The sequence below is a fragment of the Meriones unguiculatus genome, chromosome 16, assembly GCF_030254825.1.
Source record: "Meriones unguiculatus strain TT.TT164.6M chromosome 16, Bangor_MerUng_6.1, whole genome shotgun sequence".
Lineage (NCBI taxonomy): Eukaryota > Metazoa > Chordata > Mammalia > Rodentia > Muridae > Meriones > Meriones unguiculatus.
Window position 1 is genome coordinate 27606622 of NC_083363.1, and position 15279 is coordinate 27621900.

The window sequence follows — 15279 nt, forward strand, 5'->3', positions numbered from 1 at the left end:
TCTTAACTGCTGGGACCAAATATATGGGCCACTATGTCTAGGCTGGATTATTTTTGGCTGCAAAATCAGTTTAAAGTGCTGAATTTAATTTTTAATATTTTTTGCTAAAATCCCTGTGATGGACAGAGTTCGTTTTAATAGATACTTTCCCAGAGAATTATGAATGAAGAATTCTTTTATACACACCAAGTGCACAGCCTCAAGACAACTCTGCTTTTAAATAGGAGAAACTGTAAGTATCATTATTTTAATGACTCATAACCAAAGTATGACCATCTTTGAAGAAAAGTTCACTTTCTGTTAGTGTCTCAAGAGTTTGGAGCAGGCCAGGCAAGCTATACAAAGAAACATGTTTTGATTAACTAAATGTTTAACCACGAATATTAAATCTCAGCCCTGTAAAGGAGTAAATTAGTATTAACTGCAAGCAGCACTGTATTTTACATTTGGATTTAAACATGAGAAATACCACACAGAGACTTTTTTTAAAAAAAAAAAGATTTAAGATCATAAATAGGTCATTGTTATAACACATTTCAGAATGGAAAAAATCCAAACATTTTGGCTTTTTATAAAACATTTCTTTTTAAAAATCAACTCCGTCATTATAAGGACCTGTACATTTCCTAACTCCCAGTCTCCTAAGGCACAGTATTTCATCAGAATGCCAGCATCACGGCCTGCTGCAGCTGGAATACAAGGCAGGGCACTGTCACTTGGAACAGCAGTCTCTGGACACAACAGTCACTTGAGAAAATGTCTAAGTCTGAGCATTTTAGTTGTAAAGGCCATTTCTGCAGGACTTTTGAACAAAGTAATTTTTTCAAACCAAATACAGTTTCTTTAAATAATAATATGAATGTGGAATAACAGATGAAGGGGCAAAACCCAAGGACCCAGACTAAGGTCCTAGTTTCTTACTAGTACTCAGCAATCCAAAAAGTACAGCAAGGGAAGAACAGGTGTACAGGCATCTGCATGCCAGTACACAGCCTTGCCTGGCCCACCCTACTGAGATGTCATGTCTTCAACTGGATGCTCATTAAAAAAAAAATTAATAACCAAAAACAGATATAGGACTCCTCATTTTAAATGTCTGTATCCTGTGATAACAACTGAACTGTAAAGTTTTACATAATGTGATGACTGAGTGTTAATTAAAAAAAAAAAATCCATAAAGTGATTGTCCGCAGACAAAACATGGGATGAGGTTCATGACTGAGTTAATCGTGGAGTGTTAGTGACCTGTAAACTTCTCAAAGTTATGATCCACAATTGTGCCTGGCGCATTAGAGGACAACAGGAGCAGGGAGCCTGTCTGTCATTCCAGTTCTGACAGGGTGCATGGCCTTCGGAATTCTTGTCCACGTTCATGGAGCCATTTGTTGGATACTGTGAGAGGGAAAAAAAAAAAAAAAAAAAAAACAAATTTTCTTGTAATATAAAAGCTTGTTTATGACAATTTCAACACAGATTAAAAGCTTAAAACTAAAAACCAGATAAAGGTAGATGCTGCATAAACTTGACAATGTTGGAAACAACAGATTTCATGTACATACATCTAATGAGGTTTAAAATGAGCTATGAGTGGCACCAACATATAGCATGGACGGAGCAGATCACTTTCACCTGCTTCCAAATGCTACCTCCAAAACCCAAAGATGGGAAAGCAAACAAACACAACTCCTCTTGGGAAGAGGGTTCTCTGACCCTGTTGCTCACACATTCATAAGCTGGCTAAGTTCCAAAATGTTTTGTTTGTCAAGACAAGGTTTCTCTGTGTAGCCATGGCTGTCCTGGAATTCACTCTATAACCCGGGTTATCCTCCACCTCAGAGATCTGCCTGCCTCTGACTCCCAAGTGCTGGAATTAAAGTTATGTACCACTATGTCCTTTTAAAAAGGATCTCCTCCCCCAAATTAATTTTCTACACTATTTCTGGTATATAGAGTAAGTAAATGCCACTGACTTGTACAAAATATCTGAAATAGGGTCCTACACTCATTATCATCATCTCCCTGGTACCTAATCTTTATTAATCAATTGGCCAATTTTTCTTCTTTGAACCAAAACCTTTTGCTATTGCTGTTTAAAGCTAGACCTCTTGTCCACTCACGCAATGGAGAAGAGCCTTTAAAGCTGTTTTCTTCCTCACTGTGGTCCAATGTTTCATAAGCAACATAATCACAGAGGGTATTGTAAGACCTTCATGAACAGGCCTCCTTACATTGGTTATGTGAGAACACATATAGACTGTAATCATCTGAAATGTGGCCACTGACATGCTGAACTGCATATAGAGGGTTAATATATATTAAACTCGTTTCTTTCTCAACCAGTCCTATACCTGCATTGTCTGAGAGGAAGGCCTCTTAAATTCTGTACTAAAGCCAGGTTCCTTAGACCGAATTTATTCTGGCACTTAACATGCCTAAAAAAGTAACTTTTGTGTGCTGAGGAAACAAAAATTAAGCTAAGGCTTAATTTAGCTAAGGCTCCACCAACTTAGACAAAATCACCCTCTCCTCTTCCATCTTGGTCATTAGTCTGCATTAGTCTGACTTATCTGTTAGCACATGGTCTCACATTGTAACCTTTCAAAGGGAAACAGTAACTTTTCAATTAATGTTTCTTGAAAAAGGAGCACCTACCCTCAAAAACAAGCTCACCAAAATGCTAATCTATGGGACACAAATTTACATTTAGACTAGAGAAGGCTTGGCTGAATCCATTACAACGTGAATCCATATTGGCAGGTCCATGGGAAAAAAGCACTTTATTTTAAGGTGCAGGCTATAATAGTTTCAAAGTGAAATAAGTCGTTTTTCAGAGAATACAGGAACTATTTACCCCATTTGTTTCCAACTAGCACGGGACAGGCTGCATGCCGTGTACTGTAATCTCCTTCTCCACTGGCAAACAGATTATACCAGAAGACAGCAGTACCCTGTGGAGAACAATCCACGTTACCACCAAATAAAACGCCAGGTTTTTACTTTTCACAGTACTTACATTTTCCTGTTCCTTATACAGAGGCATATGTTGTTCTCTAATTCTGTGAGCCTATCGCTTTAAAATGTTTTTTTTTTTTATCATATGGAAGTTAATACCATAAAGATGAAACGGTATTTCAGAGAACAGTCTAGCAACATGAAGAAGGGAATCATACAAAAATAAAATCTTGGAAATTAGAACTCAGTATCACCCTTGTTCCTGACCCAACTTTTACTGAGAGGTGAATGTAGTTTGAAAATATAACTCATTGCTTGGGCCACAAACTATGGGTGCAGTTCTAGTTCAGGGAAAGAAAAAAAAAAAAAAAAAAGACCCAGCATACCCATGTCCCACAACAAACCATTCTTACTTTTTTGGGCCAAACACTGGCTCCTACTTCAGGGAAAACAGTGGCGCCTCCAGCAGACACATCACTCATCTACAAGAAAAAGAAGGGTAGAAAAAATTGAGACAGCATTGTGAGTAGTTGATGCTGAATGGACATTGAAGACATGCTTATGGCTGGACTTTATATCTGGTTTGTTTGTTTTTTAACATGCTATGTAGTTTAGATGCATGCACCCAAGTAGTAGTGCTAGAAGGGAGATAAACCTAGAACTGGACATTATAAAAGAAATGTCCTAAAATGTGTATACATAAGCATTTTCCTGTAGTTGAATATCCTCTCCAGAAGGCAGGAATTCTCATGTCTTACTTGCTGACAATATTCAGTGTATAAAATAACACCTTACTAGTTGGTACTCAGTAAATACTTGTTTACATAGTTTATTTCACTACTATTCAAAGCCATTCAGCATATGCATGAGACCTCAGATTTGACAAGCTGTTTCTCCCTCAACCCCTATGCCCCCCCCAAAAAAAAATCAGTCAAAAAAAAAAATCAGTTTTGTGGTGATTTGTCATGGAACAGAAAAGTGGAACAGATATTAATTTTGAAGTTGGGCACGTAGGCAAGAGTGTATGCTTAGCATATTTTAGGCCCTGAGTTTAATCCATCATACACAAAAATTATAACAAATGCATTTTTGCTGTTTAACCATGATAATAATTGCTACTGTTGTGTGATGTCTTGGTCTCAATGCTAATTATTGGATATGTTCAGTCTGTGAAAAAACTATAAAGCTACACGTTTATAATGTGTGCATATGTAACATGCAGATGTAAACAGTCCATATTCTAAAATATAATCTCTCCAAGTTCTGGGACTATCAACAATTTTTTTGTCTGTTTTTGTTTTTGAGAAAGGGTTTCTTTATGTACTTGAACTCAGAGATCCACCTGCCTCTGCTGGATTAAAGGTGTGTGCCACCACTGCCTGGCAATAATTTTTAAATGCGCCCCCCACACATTTGAGACATGGTCTCATATGTACTGTGCTACAGTTATACAATGCTGGCCTCAAACCCACTATATACCCAAGGCTGACCTTGATCCTTCTGCTGCCCAAGTACTAGGATGGCAAACACGAAACCCCATGCCTTCTGCATGGTAAATAAACCATGAAGTCCCAGCTATTTCTCTATTTTGAGACCCAGGCTGGCTTTGAACTCACTATGAAGCCTGATGATTGCAGACCCTGTCTCCCTTGCAGGAGCTTGTATAAGAAAAACTTTAGAATGTTAAATAGGAGTCCACTTAAACCAACTTCATAAAACATGCCCAAACAAGTGATTCATACAATCAAATTGCAAAGCAAACATTTACTTACATAAAACAGCCATGTAGCAATTCTATTTCCTGTCCCAAGCTCTCTAAAAGCATCCGGCTCATCTTTCTGTGGACAAAGCAGTGAATGTAATGGTATTAAACTCCGTACTGTGAATACTCCAGGGGCACAGTAGTAGTAAGTGAAGGAACACACCTCAAATGGCTGCTTGTGTCTGCCAGTGTGCAATGTTCACACCAGCCTCAAGTGCTTCAGTCAGCCCCCACACTGGATACTTTTGCCAAAAACAATTGGAGAAAACAAATTCTAGATCTGTTTTCTGAATGAATTAATAGTGTGTTCTTCTCCTGTGTATTGGTGTTAGCAGAAATTAAGGATAAGAGAAGGGTGTGTGTAGTAACGCAACAAGGGAGCTTTGTGACATAGTGATGTGCCTTGACTGCAACAGGATTTACATAAAGTCACAAGTACCAGAAGTGCAGAGCCATAAGAAGAAAAAAGCAGAAGGGCTGAAATAATGTGTTGTGAATGCAGCAATGGTGCACTCCTGATTTTGGTACTGTGCTACAGTTACAGAAGACATCAGCCCTGGGGGATGGGGCATGAGGGAGATACATGGAAGTGCCCCATATACCTATTTGCTGCTTCCATGGAATCAACGACTAACCTCCAAAGCTAAAATAATAAGTTTCAATTTTGTAATGGGGCTTTAACATGACATCAAAAACCCTGACACGTTTCAGTATCAGAAATTAAGAATAGAGACAAAAGTGTAGTTTTGCAGGGTTCCATAGAAAAAGAACATTGGGATCTGTGATTAAGCCAGTAAAGAGCTGTTCAAGGACAGACTGTTTCTCCCCTCAAGAGTGCTGAGAGGTTGAGTTTGTGGAGTCACACAAACTCAATATATATAAGAATATATATAAGTATAGTATAATATATATACGTATAGTTTAAGAAGCTTCAGTGATAATGGAGTTTTCTCATGTTCTCTCAGCTTCTTGTCTTTCATTTTCAAATGTGTTCTTGTAACTGTTTCATGTCTATTGTCCAATTCAGTTCTGTTGTCTCTCATCTTTAAAAAACAAAACCAAACCAAAACAAAAAAACCCCTATATCCTTTCCATTTTAAATGTTTACATTTCTTTCCTATTTAAAACTTCCTTTTGCTTATTTTTCAAATATGCCAACATCATCATTTTGTCACCCTTTATTTTTTAAGGACCACATATACAGTATACAAGCAATTCAGGATATGTGTCTGTCTGCTGGTTGCTGCAGTCTTTTCCGCTGTACTTTAGGCACTGATTATTTATTTTTTATTTTTTAAATCTGCAGGGAGAATAAAGTTTGCTTCTACCATACTTAGGAACATTACTAAACTGAGCAACTTTAATCTTTCTTATAATGCCAGGTCTATGTTTTAAAACTCCCAGAGCACAGCTGCCATCTCAAAGCAAGTGTTTTACACTACTGTCTTCGCTGACAGGCTGACAGTGGAATCTGGCTAGAGGTTTATGGCAGTCCTCTCTGAGTAGGTGACCCAGCGCTCTAGGTGCCAACAGTAGTGCTGTCTCATCCTTAACTGCCAACTGTTCAGGGTTCAGTGCGTCTGCGGGGAATAACATTTTCATTCTTCCAGGCTCATCAATGCACTCAACTAAAGGTCTTAATTAAATGTCTTTATTTTATTTTAGTTCTTTTTTGTTTGTTTGTTTGTTTGTTTTTCCAAGACAGGGTTTCTCTGTATAAACTTGGCTGTCCTGGATTCTCTTTCTAGAGAGGCTGGCCTTGAACTCAGAGATCCACCTGACTCTGCCTCCCTGTGTGCTGGGATTAAAGGAGTGAGTCACCACCCCTGGTTTTTTAAGAGGTTTTTGTTGCTGTTTTCTGCTGAGAAGGATTCTCAGGATCTCCTGTCAGTCAGGGAATAGGTTTTTATACTCAGATAGAATCAACAAAGACACTTTTCCTGACCAACCCCTCTCAAGTTCCTCTGAGCTCTCTCCTCTGCCAGCCCTGACTTGTGAGCTTTGCATGCTCATCTCTCCCCTCCATATCTGATCTCTCATTGGGCTGCTCATTTTTCAGCACCCCCTGGGTAGTGCACACTGCTCCTATCCCTGCTGCAGCCCATTACTGCTCAGTAATCTCTACACACTGCCCCATAACTTCCCATTGCTGCCTTCTGTACCTGAAGTTAAGCTTACTCTCACCAAAAAACCTCATTACAGTTACACCCTTCCCTCTCCCCCAAAAAAGCCTGCTTGTCTTAAACTAAGTGTCATGAACTTTTTTTTCTTTAAACAAGAAGTAATTAAACTTAAGTGGACTTAGTTACACTTTCACTTACCCTTGCAAAGTCAAAATGAGGTTCATATTGTCCTCCAACTCCATAATTTGCTACCTGAAGGAAAGAAAGAAAAAAAGGATAAATAAGAACTATTAATATTACTACTCAAGGGCTCAGAGTTTCCATAGCACGGTTGAGGACTTGATTTCAATCCCTAGTATCAAAAAGGAAAAACAAAACAAACAAAAACACAAGATTAGTACTTAAAAAATTCTTAAGAGCCCCCATTTTGACCTCTTATATAGTTAGGTAAACTTTTAAAAATATTTTATTTTCTATGTATGTGTGTGTGAGCCTTCATGATTTTACATGTATTACAGTACTGCAACCTGTGGAGGCAAGAAGGGCATTATCAGGGCCTCTGAAAATGGAATTACAGGGGTGTGGGTGCTGCAAACTGAGCCTGGATCCTCTGGAAGAAAAGACAGTGCAAGCTAGCCACTAGCCATCTTTTATTATGTAAGGTTAGAGGGAAAAATCCACACCAATGTAATCATTTCTGCTGTAGGTTAACTTTAGACGGTTACCAGGATGCCCCCAGCAAAGGGGCAGAAGAGGTAATGGAAGCATTTGATCTAAGTCCACATCACAGCTGTAACTTGCAACACAATATAAAAACGGTGTTTTCTTTCACCCCTATCCTCTATCACAGAATAAAATGCTTACAAAACAGACGACTATTAAGAGCACCACCATGGCAAAGTACAAGCCATCTGTAAATTATTATACTGTGTATTCTGTTATGTTATAGAAACAACTGGATCATCTATGAAAAAGAAATGAAACAATTCTGTACAAGGTTGTAAAAGGATAAACCAGATTAGGAAAGAAAAAGACAACAAAATGATTAAGACAGGTGGTGGTTGTGCATGCCTTTAGTCCCAGCACTCTTGGGAGGCAGAGGCAGGCGGATCTTTGTGAGTTGAGGATAGTCTGGTCTACAGATTGAGTCCAGGACAGCCAGAGCTCACAGAGAAACCTGTCTTGAAAAACCAACATAAAATAATCAGATAGATACCAAGGAAGCAGCTTACCACAGAATAAATGACAAGGCAAGCAACTCACACACAGGCCATCCTGCCAAGCAGGGTACACAAACCTCGGTGCCACGGTTAACTGTCAGCTCAGCTGCTGTGGTATATTACCTGCAACAGCATGAACACATAGTATGCTCCTAGGTGTTCATTCAACAACTTACTAGTAAAAGCCATCTCCATCAGGATCATACAGAAAGGCCTGTCCTTATCTCCAGTGATAGAGCTATGTGACAATCTATAGAGTTGACAGTACAGCGCAGACATGAGTGATGGAAATGAAACTCTAGTCTGTGAGCATGCAGGTATAGAAAAGCTAACACAGAGAATGTGTTTACTCTTAGAAAGTAAAAGACTCTAGGCAAGCAGTGTAGGGAACTTCATGATGACAGATTAACGAAAAGGAGAATGTCCTAGAGGGAAAAAAAAATCAAATTTTATAGTACTGAAAGCACAAAGAAGAAAATGCAAACCATAAGTACAAGTCATAAATAAAAAGCATGCCCACTCTAAAATTGTCACAAGGAAAAGTATCATTCAAACAATTTTTTTAAAACAAAAAGTACAACATTTAGTTCTCCATATTTCTAATGTCTTAAATTGTCACAACAATTCAATAAAATAAAAAAATAAAAGAGTCATTTCAACAAATGGTACTGGGACAACTGACATCCACTTGTAAATAATGAAATTGGATCCCACCTCACAATACCACATGTAAAGCTTCATCCAAAATGGATCTAAGACTTGAAAGTGATAATAGAATTTTTTGGGGCCACAAGTAGAATGTGCCATCACATGTTTGAAAGCTGAGGCTTAGTTCCTAGCACACTGGGAAAGAGAACAGAAGCTATTTCTACTAAAGAAAATCCAAGTGTTGACTGTGGAGTAGGTTACAGTTTCTTAACACACCTAAAGGCACAAGCAATAGAAAGTGACAAGCAACTTGCACCTTTAAGCAAAAAATTCTGGGGTTCAGAGCTGGTTCCATGTTTTCAGAAGTAGGGCACAGCTGTGCACACCTGTAATCTCAGCACTGGGGAGGGAGAAGGGGTTTGTAGCGAGGATAGGAGGATCACTGGGGCTCACTGAGACCCTGTCTCAAGGGAATAAGGCAGAGAGTGATAGAGCAGGATACACAACACCTTCTTCTGACTTCCTCGAGGTGTGCAAATACCTGAACCACACATATAAATAAAACTGTATTAATGGACACCACTGGTTTATCCAATAAGGGACTAGTATGTAGAATATATAAATCCCACAAATTAACAAGATGTCCAGATCATTGATCATCAGGAACATGCAATGAACCCATGAAACAGGAGTTCAAGCTCACCATGCATCTGCACTCATGCTGAGAAAGGAAAGTATAGTCAAGGAGGTGAAGAACTGGGAATTCCATGTGTTGCTGCTATCCCCACTTTGGAAAATAGCTTGAAAGCTCTTCAAATGCTAAGTGCAGGGCCACTGCATGAGTCCACTCTGATTTGTATACACACTCACAAAACACTCATGGAAATTTCTCATGTTTGGTGTTACAAAAAAAAAAAAAAACAAAAAAAACAAAAAAAAAAACAGAAGTAACCCAGATATCTACCAACTAAATGAGCACACAGATAAAAGGTGACTGCACAAAAGGGATTATTCCATTAAAAAAAAATGAAGTAGGGATACATTCCTCACTAAATAATCCTTGGCAACATAATGCTTAGTGAAAGAAATCCGACAAAAAAGCCACATATTAAATAACACACATACATACACATCATCCAGAATAAGTAAATACATTCACAGAAGCACAAAATAGCTAGTAGTTGTCAGAGGCCTGGGAAAGAGAATACTCAGGGTATGAATGGTTTCTTGTCAAGGTGATACTGAATCTAGAAATTAACGAGAAAAATTAGGGACTAGTGGGGCAGCTTGGTAGGTAAAGGCACATGCTTCCAAGCCTGATAACCTGAGTTCTTTATTGAGGATCCACAGCATATATATGCACATACTAAAATAAAGACATACATAATTTGAAATTTTAAAAGTTAAGAGTATATTTAATATTAACTTTAGTAATATGTATCTTTCATTTTTAATTTCTACAGCTGATTACACTCTTTGCATACTTTGGCTTACAGGGTCATCTACAGTCTTCAGGTTATTATACAGTATATTATATTATACTGTATAACAGTATATTGTATTTTATTATACTGTTTAGTACCAGGAAATCTAAAAGGAAGAGCCTTGTGGAGAAGCGAGAATAACTTAAGACACTGTGTTTGCTTACCTGTAATTCCTCTGCTGTTGAAACATCCAGTCCTGTGAGATCTTGTATTCTCATATTAATTCGAGACACCACAGGGTCTTCATAGCCAGACAGCCAAGCACTAGGACAAGAAAATATTAGTTTTATGGCTACTGCATCATTAGATAAAACCCAATACCCACCACTTTCAAAGTAACACAAAGTGTTATAGAGATCAAATCCATCCAGGACATTGTGCATGCTAAACAAGTCCTGTGTTAAGCTAGAGTTTCACTGTGTGGTTCAGGATGGCCTTTATCTCCAGCTTCCCTTGCTTCAATCTCCCAAGTGCCAAGACAACTAGTGTGTACTACCACACCCAGCCAGGGTAGCAAAAACTTTAGCCTGGTCTGTTTGTCCAATGAGACTTTTACTAACATAGTTTTTTAATGATGTCACATTCTGCAGTTAAGAGTAAAGAAACTGACATCTTATGTTTCTGTGAAATACTTCATTAAGACTGCTCATGCAAACTCATGTATTATTTTATAGACACATTGCTGGCAAATGGTGCAGCCATTGTAGAAAACTGTTTAGCACTTCCTCTAAATGTTAAACATGCTTACAATATCACCAGCAACTCCATTTCTATTTAGATACTCAAGAAAAATTGAATCACAAAATACAGAAGTATTCATAGCAATATTAATAGCCAAAAAGTAACAACCTTAATGCCTACCAATTTATAAACAGACTCATTAAAATGTGATATATCTATAACCATGGATATTGTGCCATAAAAGGAATAAAACACAGATACATGCTATAACATAGAATCTTGAGATTATGTTAAGTGGGCAGAAGACATGACTCAGAAGTTAAGGGCACTGGCTGCTCTTCCAAAGATCCTGAGTTCAAGTCCCAGCAACCACATGGTAGCTCACAACCATCTATAATGTGATCTGGTGTCCTGTTCTGATATGTAGGCATACATGCAGGCAGAACACTGTATGCTTAATAAATAAAAAAAAGAACATGTTAAGAGAAAGGGACTAGATAAAAAGGGCCTCATGATATGACTTCATTTATGTGAAATATGCAGAATAAGCAAATCAATATAGAAAGCAATTACTAGTTGCCAGGGGAGGATATAGTGTGTTGGGGGTAATAAGCAACTCCATTCATGAGATATATGAATGAGGTGTGTGTGGAAAGCGTTTTAGGAGTCTGGGGAAATGGTTCAATGGATGAAGAACTTCAAGAAACAGAAGTCCAGTCTTCAAAAAACAGAAACAGTATCATAGGATAAGATGGCTAGGTAGCCAAACTAGACTTCTAATTCAGCAAGAGATCTTCAGATTCAAAACAAAACAAAACAATACAACACAGAGAAAGAGAAAGACTCTCGACATCAATCTTTGGTCTCCACATGAATACATATGTGTGCCCACTACACATGAAAAATCATGTTTAGTAAATGTTACTATATAAAAATGTCTGGAACTAAATGATAATTGCACAACTACTGAAAGGACTTAAAGCAACTGATATGCACACTTCAGAAAAGTGAATTGGACAGCTGTGGCTAAAGTTGATGCTTTTGGTCCTAGGAAAGCCACCTGGAACTACAGAAGAAAACCCTGTCTGAAAAAAACAAAACTGGCAAAAATTAAAAATGTAAAAACAAGGCTGGATAGGGTAGATTGCTAGGAAGGAAGAAGGGGGTAGTGTGAAGTCATGAGGAGAGGTAAGAGGGAAGGGACTGGGAGGAGAGGAGAGAGGGGAAGCTGCAATTCAGTGTGAAGTAAATAAGTAACTTGATTTAAAAACAAACAAACAAACAAACAACAACAACAACAACAAAAAACAAGTTGGAGAGATGGTTTATCAGTTAAAAGCACCGACTGCTCCTTCAGAGGACCCAGATTTGGTTCCCACAACTGTCTGTAACTCCAGTTACAGGGTACCTGATGCCTTCTCCTGGCCTCTGCTAGCACCAGACATTTATGCACAGACATACATATAGGCAAAAATACCCACACATATAAAGATAAAATTTAAAAATGTTTTAAACATAAAAATAAAGGAGTTGATTTTATGACTTAGAAGCTGTACCTTCACGGTAAAAGGTTCCTCCAATGTAAGGCCTACGTTAAACCTCAGAACTTAACAAAATGGAACACCAAATTCAAATATATCCTTTGTTTTGCTTTTGTCCAATCCATCGACATTTTCTTCCCCCACTTCTCATTAAGCTTTGATTCTACAGTCCAGTGTTTTAACATTAATCTTGCTAAAAACCTAACTGTCCAGAAAAAAACATAATCCTACATCACTTTTCCTTTTTATTGTACTTCATTTTGCAGTGCTGAGGATGAAATGTAGGGCAAATATTTTAAGAGAGGGGAATATGCCTAACCCCTAGTTTTTTTTATTTATATTAGTCACAAAGTAAGGCAGATATGTTCTAATAAAATCCCATGACGTCAGCTTTGAATGGTGAGCCTGTGCTTACTCTAACATGAGATTACTCAAAGACATAAGCCAGCCTCTACTTTCACTTCTCCCACAGCCACAAACTTTAAAATGCCTGTTCATTTTTTGTTTTGAGACAGGATCTTATGTGGCCTAGGCTGGCCTTAAACTCACTATGAACTAAACTACCAATCCTTCTGCCTCCATCTATACACTCTAGTAATTCTATATGCACTGTATCTTCCATTTAAGGTATTTAAAGTACTTCCATGCCAAATATCTTCCTTTTGGATTCATGACAGGTTTTATACCTCAAACTAGTTTTTCTACTTTTTAAAGCAAGATTCCTCTATTTTAAATACTCTTGACTTTTCTTCAAACATATAATCTTAAAACACTATGGGGAAGTTGGTTGAGGAAGAAGCAATACCCTCTCAAGGACTGTAGAAGGAAAGTGGGCTAAGCTGGGGACATTTTGGAGACAGTTACAAACCTCCACAGGAAGATGTCAGTAAAACAATCTCAACTGTCACAACTCCTACCACGACAGATGTGAAAACTAACATGTCACAATTAGCTGATACAAAAACCAATATATTTTTCCTTTGTAAAGGCAAATGATAATGCTGGGCTTAAAGTTCTAGTTCCTAAGAGTAACATTTCCAATTTCTAATATTTCTCCTTTTAAGTGCTTGATGATTAGCAAAGACTAATTGGGTAGACTAAGAACTAGTCTTGTAAGGGTAATTAAGCAACAATATTATACAACTGTCTACTTTGAATCTTTGCCTTTGAAAACCACTGTTGAACCCATTAGAGGGCAGTGTTGTTATCTAGTAAAGTAGTTTTAAACAATTTTAAATCATTCAAAATTACGCCATTCTGGCCAGGGTGGTAATACACACCTTTAATCTCAGTGCTCAGGAGACAGAACCAAGTGGATCTCTGTGAGTTTGGAAGCTAGTCTGCTTTACACAGTGAGTTTCAGGACAGCCCGGACTACATAGAGAGACTACAGGTACCCACTACCACAGCAAGCCTAAACTTTTGTTTTAAACAGCAGCAAACTTCCATATATGCTTTACCCAAGAAAATTCCATTTGTTGGAATATTTTCTCCTTCTACAGAAAATGATATAATCACATAGAAATGTTTTAAAATACAGATTAAATTTCTTTTTGGAATGTTACAAAATCAGATGTTGCTAGAGCAAAAGGGATTATTACATTAACTGACATCAGAACATATACACATTTTTTTTCTATGAAACATTTTTCTTATAACGTATAAGAAAAAATGTTGGTTTATTTATTACTTCAAAACTTAATATGAAGTTCAAAATTCAGGTTTTCATAACTTTGTCCAATGGCTCAGGCCTGCACTAGGGCAGTCCCAAGTATTAGGGAGGCTGAGGCAGAAAATTTGAACAGAAAAAGTTCAAAGCAAACTGCATCAGTATCTTGGTAAGACCCTGTCTCTAAAGTAAAAGAGGTAGCCCAAAACACAGCACAGGGTAGGGCACTTGCCCAGCACACAAGGCCATCAGCTCAATAGCTGGCACCATAAAGAAAACTTACTACTAGTAATAATAAGCATTTGTATCTACCTATCTATCCATAGATGAAATTCTTCCTCTAATACTTTAGTTGTTAAAATACCCTCAATAGTTCCAGTGGGAAGCTTTTAATAGGTAAGGCCTGTCTCTCAAAGCATATTCTATTGTGATATAAGTTTCTTTAAAACTAAGTACTAAAGTCATTGAAATATAAAATTCATTTTTCATTAGTTTGTTTTAAAACACACCATTCTTTGCCAAGACTGGCCAAAATTATTCTCAGGCACTGAATGCTACTAGCTGCAAGCCTTCTGTTGCCACATAGGATGCATAACATCAAGTATGACTGTGTCTTTCTCAAGAACCCAATAAAGCTACTTTTCAGGGTTATAAAACTAGAATACTGAGATGTTTGAAAGTACTTAGCTTTAAGAAAACAAACATTTGTGGATCATTTTCAACAGAATTTTCCCAAAAGTGGTTCAATGATGTATTTAGCTGGGTATTCCTTCAGGTCTCTTTTATATAAGAACGCTTTCAAAAATGTAATGCAAAATTCTTCATTCATAAAAGTTAAATTTTTTTAACATTATAATAGAACTGCATCATTTCTCCCTCCCGTTTCTCCTTTGAAAAAGAATTTTAATGCTTCCTAGAAGTATACAGAACAGGATAACTTAAAATACTTATTAGCTTTATAACAATAACATGTCAAATCCATGCACATCTCTGAAATACGGAAATGGCTTTATGGGTGATGTTTTGTTTGAGATAGGGCTCCACTATGTACACCAGGCTGATTTCAAACTCAAACTGAGATTCCCTGATCTCAGCCTCCTCAGTGCTAGAGTTACAAGTGTGCATAGCCATACCTGGCAGAAGGTCATTTTTATAGATATGATTAAGATTCAGTAACAGAATGGAAAATCAGCTTAGGC

At 37.6% G+C, this 15279-nt stretch overlaps 1 protein-coding gene across 2 annotated transcripts in view; it reads right to left on the reverse strand.

Annotated features, from left to right (window-relative positions):
• Positions 1–214: 214 nt before the first annotated feature.
• Positions 215–15279, reverse strand: part of P4ha1 (prolyl 4-hydroxylase subunit alpha 1) — a 49128-nt gene continuing 34063 nt past the window's right edge. For both annotated transcript variants that reach the window (XM_021664167.2, XM_021664168.2), the window contains exons 10-15: positions 10354–10453; positions 7036–7089; positions 4725–4790; positions 3366–3434; positions 2852–2948; positions 215–1392 (exon numbers count right to left, since the gene is read on the reverse strand). In XM_021664167.2, coding sequence (XP_021519842.1) covers positions 1322–1392; positions 2852–2948; positions 3366–3434; positions 4725–4790; positions 7036–7089; positions 10354–10453 — 457 coding nt within the window. In that variant the 3' untranslated portion in view covers positions 215–1321. The remainder of the gene's footprint in view (positions 1393–2851; positions 2949–3365; positions 3435–4724; positions 4791–7035; positions 7090–10353; positions 10454–15279) is intronic.